The following is a 5148-nucleotide window of genomic DNA, read 5'->3' as shown; positions in this document are numbered from 1 at the left end:
GAGCTGCCTAGTTAGTTAAAAATAAACTGTATTATAAGAATATACATAGATATAGATAAAAAGCTTAATTTACTCATATCCAGTTATTTACAAATCATTATCTTTTAATTTAATAGTTATCTTAATTTGATTTAATTATCTTTTAATATTTCTTTCATCTATTCCATATTCTTTTTAAAAATGTATTTAATACACTCTTATCCTATCTTAGAAGAGTGTTTTCCCCCACATATGTTTCTTTTAAGGATGCATTCAAGGATATAATTTTTCCACAGCAGCTATTTGCCGTAAAACACAGGTGTTGCTAATCACATAAATTAAGGATCTGTGCATAAACTGGCCAGAGCATGAATATTATATATTTTTTTATTGTGTTATATGATATTATTAGATTATTTGTAGCTCCTGTGTTTATCTTTTTCATGTCAGTATAACGTTTGTGAAAAAGGTATATTGTTGCCACCTCTGTAACTGTTATTATAATTATTGGCCTCCTTTAATAAAATGTGGGGTATCAAGCAAGAAATATTCAGAAATGGTACTTTTTACTGACATGAGCCTAAAGTGCTTTACAGGAAATAGTTTACCACAACACAACGTTAAAAAGGGAAGAAGATGGGAGATGAAAAGGGTACACAACTTTGCCTTTAACGTAAGGTAAGGTGAGCCTTAAAATTATATCTACTGTAAAATGTAATTAACTCAGCCTCTCGTTTCCAAGCTTGTCTCGGTCGTTCACCTCGCGAGACTTTAACAAGCACTTCACCGGAAACCCCTCCCACAGCTTAATGGACCGTTTCCATAACAACACCAAGCCATACCAGACGACTGGTTCGGCTTAGTTCAAGGCTGGTAAACTGGTAATTTGGCTCAGTATTCTAATTTTATCATCTGTAACCGATTTTGTAATTAAAAACTCTACTTTTCAAACTCGGTCTAGTGACTCTGAACGCAAATGACACATTTATGAGCGTATTGTTTTGTACTTTGTTAGGGTCTACGTGCGACATTCAGGTCATTCAGAACCCAAAAATAAGGAGAAGTGGGGATGTCCGATAAAGAAAAACAGCAAAGGAAAGAGAAGAGGGTAGTCAAGGTGCCTTCTAACGGGAGAGGCAAAGACACAACTGGCAGGACTAAGGAGTGAGTAGACTATTAAGATAATATGGGCCAGTGTCCATCTTTTAGCTTTTTAGCTTCCTGGTAGGTTATGAATGATTTTCAAAACAGCATTCCCAGTGCAGCATGTTTGGTTGTGAAACTGCTGGTCAGTCCACATGGCATCTGTCCTGGTATTCTCTTCAGCATGATTATGTCTTTCAGCTCTATAAGCACTGTGTCATACATTGATGAACTGGGCCACCATGATGACAATGCTCGCCTTGCTCCAACAATGGAGAACACCTACCAGATGGGTGAGTTAGCCTTTTTAATTGCCTACAAAACTGGGGCTGAGTTATAGGTTCTAGGCATCACAGAACTGACAAATAAACTGAATATATTTTGTTTGATCATTTTAAGCAGAAAAGTAAAAATTCAGCCTCACGGTGGTAAAGAGTGGCCTACTGTTTTGTGTAGGATATAAATTGAGATGGACAAAAATATGAATTTTTCTTCTGTTCACATGCATCCATCATGTTTTTACCCCACCATCAAAACTACTAGACAAATATAAAATGGGATTTTTGTTAGTAATAAATGTTTTCTGGCTTTTTTCGCACCACAGGACCTTACAAACGCTTCCCTGCCAACGCGGCCACAGACATACTTAAAGACGTCCTTACCAGTTACCTCCAAGAGGAGAAATATGAAGTAGAGTGGTCTCAAAAAATGACCAAAACATTGTGCGAGGTAAATGAAGAATAGATGCAACTCTTTCTAAACATGTTTAAATTTCTCCATTATTCAGACTGACTCTTCTTCCAGGTAATAAGAGCCCGCGTGAAGGAACTAATGATCCCCAGATACAAAATTGTCATCCTGGTCCACATCGGCCAGCTCACCGGGCAATGCATGCAGATCAGCAGCCGCTGTCTCTGGGACACGTCTAATGACACTTTCGCCTCGCACTTCTTCAAGAACAGTTCTCTGTTTGGCGTGGCGAGTGTTTATGCTGTTTACTTTGAGTGAATTCTCTCTTTCTGTGCTCTGTTTTTGAGTAGTTGTAAAGAAATTTAAAACAAATCTTAACCAAACCTCACAGTGTGCTTTTTTTTTTTTTTACATTTTATTTATTTTTTTACATTTTTGCACTCAGAAATGATGTCATCCTTACAGTGTTCTGTACAACAGAGATTATGCCAAATTAGGAGTAACTGTGACAGACTGAGAACTTCCTTGAGATGTTCCTCTGCTCTAGCAGAGCATGGACAGGTCGCTTTTTTGACAACCCTGTTGGCAGCACGTTCTCATCAAGGCCGCGTTTTGGTCCCGCAATTGACGTTCCATTACTGACACATCTATCCACTTTAGGAGGTTTGCCTCTCTGTTGACTGCCAAAGAGGTAAAAATATTTGTTTACTAGAAGTCTCTAATTTAGGTTAGATAAATTTAAAAAGGAAAATAGAGGTGAGTCCATACTGACCTTCTGGGAAAGTATCCTCTTCTCCCATAAATCTTCTCCACCTGGATCCTCCGCAGTTGAACACCACTGCCCTTAGAAAAGCTCGACCGCACAGCTTCAGTGTGTTGGCGCTCTCCTGTGTCTGAACCTGCGCCGCACTCAACATGCACAGCAGCACGATGACCAACGGTAGGGATCTCATGTTGATGTTTCTCAGGACACGTCCCGATCGGGTCTTATATCGCACAGCCTTCCTCAGGTGTTTCCTGAGTAAATGCATTATCTATGCATTATCATTGGTGATCATCGTGTGCTTTTTAACAGCGGATGTAAATCTGCCAATTTGGGATATGTGTGGGAATCTAAGTCACTGCAAAGATCGCTGATTGACTGCATTTTGGTAAATGTTAAAGGGAAAGAATTGCTCTTTTATGTACGAACTGCAGGGTTTTTATTGCCGTGGATTCAGCAAAGTATTTCATAATGGATCTCTTGAGATATGCGCCCTACGAGATAAAGAGGTGATTGCTCTCTGCATAGCAACGAAGAAGCACACACGGCCGCTATCACTGGCATAAATCAGTGATTCCACGGAAAGACAGTTGCTATTACCGGTACACTTGTTAAATCGAACCTATGTTCTGGGTTAGAGTTGTCATTGCTTGCCCGTCTTTATATGTCAACAGTGGAGGGGTGGTGTTATAAATCGATGTTTTATAGCCTGGTTCAGTTGGAAAAAGTGTAAAATTCGTTTGTTCTTTATGACATTTAAGGTTATTCATAACATCTGCTATGTTTCTCAGGGTTTTATGGGGAGTTTACACATACAGCACTCCTGTAAACTGTGACACATTCACAAATGTTATTTTAATATTACTGTAGCGGACACAGGTATTTCTTTTTAAAATACAGGGGATTTCTTTCTATAAATATAAGTGGGTTTCTTGTTTGCATAGTAATTTCTCTTGTGTCTTCAGAGAAGAACCCACAAAAGAAAAAGTTAAACAGATTTCACATACACCTTGTAATAATTATCTGATTTAGCAAATTAATATAACAAGACTGAATTCCAGTGGTACATATGTACTGTGTCTATATGCAGTTTGTTACTAGCAGCATTTTGCAAAAAACTGTCCCTATTTCCTTAGCTGAATCAACAGAAAATAAAAAAGATAACATACTTTGGCAGACATAAAGTTGTATTTTTCCACCAGCAAGGTGTTTACTAAAGAACTATTAAATGCAAACTTTGCATATCTCTTCATAGTGTGTTGTGTGTCCTTAAGTTTTTGTGGAAACTGGACAAGTGGAGGACAAAAGAAGAATCCGGCCTGAAAAAGTGTCTCCAGCAAATGAACGGTATCTGAAAGTCATGTCCTTAAGAAATAGGAAAAAATCCAGCAAAGACTTCACACAGGATCCTAGAGATATATCTGGCACTACAGTTGATCCACCTACTGTTCACTGAAGCCTCATCTGAAATGGTCTCAGTGGAAGGGTGGCTGCCAAGAAGCCATTCTTAAGGAAAGGAATCAAGGAGAAAGGGCTGAGGTATGCCAGATCACACAATAACTGGACTGAAAATCAGTGACTACAGGTCTGATAGAGTGATGAATTCAAATTTGAATTTTACAGTTCAAATCAATGTCAGTATATACAGAGAAAGTCAGGGGACAGGTGCAACAGTGAGTGTCACAGCCATCTGTAAAGCAGAGTGGGGGCACTGTCATGAATTGGGGCTGAAATTCAACCATTGGTGTCAAAATTGATGTAATTATGAAAAAAAAAGTGCCATCTGATTTTGTACCAACATGCAAGAGCATATGGACAGCATTTGATTCATGTTGATTCCAAACTCACTGCCAATTCAGTAAAAGCATACCTAAATAGAAAAAAAAAAACACAGTACAAAAGTTATCAGTCAGTCAGTCATCGAATGGCCTCCCATGGTCCCAGACCTCAACATTACTGAAGCAGTGTGGGATCATCTTGACAGAGAACAGAACAAAAGGCAACCAACATCCAAAGAACAGCTTTGAATGTTCCTCAAGAAGCCTGGAGAACTATTCCTGAAGACTACTTCAATAAGTTACATTCCCTAAGAGAGTTCATGCTGTGTTGAAGAATAAAGGTGGTCATATAATATTTTTCAGTTTATTCCAAAAGCTTTTCCACAATTTGATAATATCTCCTGCAAAACTTTAGAACTGTATCTGAGCTCTGGTGGACAGCCTAGGTCCAAACCAGTTAGAACCTCCACACCAGGACACTGGCTGCACACCTTCTTTGTCACATACATCGCCATCACCTTTAGCCTCTGTGTCTGTATTCTCCCTGATAAGAACATAAAACCACTATCAGAAGAAGAAACATGTGACAGTGGAGACATTACAGAAAACATTTGAAAACAATATTTTTAATTTACATTTAAAAGCTGGCTCCATGGTATAGTGGTATTTGATGCCTATGGAAGCCTTTATGAATAAGTGAGAAGCTGAAAGTAATTTTAAATATAAAAGCTGAATATAATACAGTAAAAGGCTTTATAAATTTAAATGTTCCGAATTAAATAATACACAATGAAA

At 38.2% G+C, this 5148-nt stretch overlaps 2 protein-coding genes across 2 annotated transcripts; one reads left to right on the top strand and one right to left on the bottom strand.

Annotated features, from left to right (window-relative positions):
• Positions 1-753: 753 nt before the first annotated feature.
• On the top strand, positions 754-2195 carry dynlt5 (dynein light chain Tctex-type family member 5). Its single transcript, XM_026149841.1, has 5 exons — positions 754-860; positions 995-1143; positions 1324-1415; positions 1727-1851; positions 1927-2195. The coding sequence occupies exons 2-5, from the start codon at positions 1049-1051 to the stop codon at positions 2128-2130; spliced, it is 516 nt and encodes a 171-aa protein (XP_026005626.1). The 5' UTR covers positions 754-860; positions 995-1048; the 3' UTR covers positions 2131-2195.
• A 13-nt stretch (positions 2196-2208) lies between these two features.
• Positions 2209-3470, bottom strand: LOC113010670 (relaxin-3-like). Its single transcript, XM_026149852.1, has 2 exons — positions 2585-3470; positions 2209-2492 (listed from the first exon to the last, which is right to left on the bottom strand). The coding sequence occupies exons 1-2, from the start codon at positions 2841-2843 to the stop codon at positions 2356-2358; spliced, it is 396 nt and encodes a 131-aa protein (XP_026005637.1). The 5' UTR covers positions 2844-3470; the 3' UTR covers positions 2209-2355.
• Between the last annotated feature and the right edge of the window lie 1678 nt (positions 3471-5148).

This window comes from Astatotilapia calliptera, chromosome 18 (assembly GCF_900246225.1).
Source record: "Astatotilapia calliptera chromosome 18, fAstCal1.2, whole genome shotgun sequence".
Classification (NCBI taxonomy): Eukaryota; Metazoa; Chordata; class Actinopteri; order Cichliformes; family Cichlidae; genus Astatotilapia; species Astatotilapia calliptera.
Note: the sequence above shows the minus strand (reverse complement) of the source record. Positions and strands in the feature narration are given on the sequence as shown.

Bases quoted from the DNA above. Each gene is read 5' to 3' on its own strand.
- LOC113010670 (XM_026149852.1), bottom strand. From the start codon at position 2,843: ATGCATTTACTCAGGAAACACCTGAGGAAGGCTGTGCGATATAAGACC. The intron at 2,493-2,584 runs GTCAGTATGGAC...CCTCTTTGGCAG, and splicing joins AGAGGATACTTTCCCAGAAG to TCAACAGAGAGGCAAACCTC.
- dynlt5 (XM_026149841.1), top strand. From the start codon at position 1,049: ATGTCCGATAAAGAAAAACAGCAAAGGAAAGAGAAGAGGGTAGTCAAG. The intron at 1,416-1,726 runs GTGAGTTAGCCT...TTCGCACCACAG, and splicing joins GGAGAACACCTACCAGATGG to GACCTTACAAACGCTTCCCT. The intron at 1,852-1,926 runs GTAAATGAAGAA...CTCTTCTTCCAG, and splicing joins TGACCAAAACATTGTGCGAG to GTAATAAGAGCCCGCGTGAA.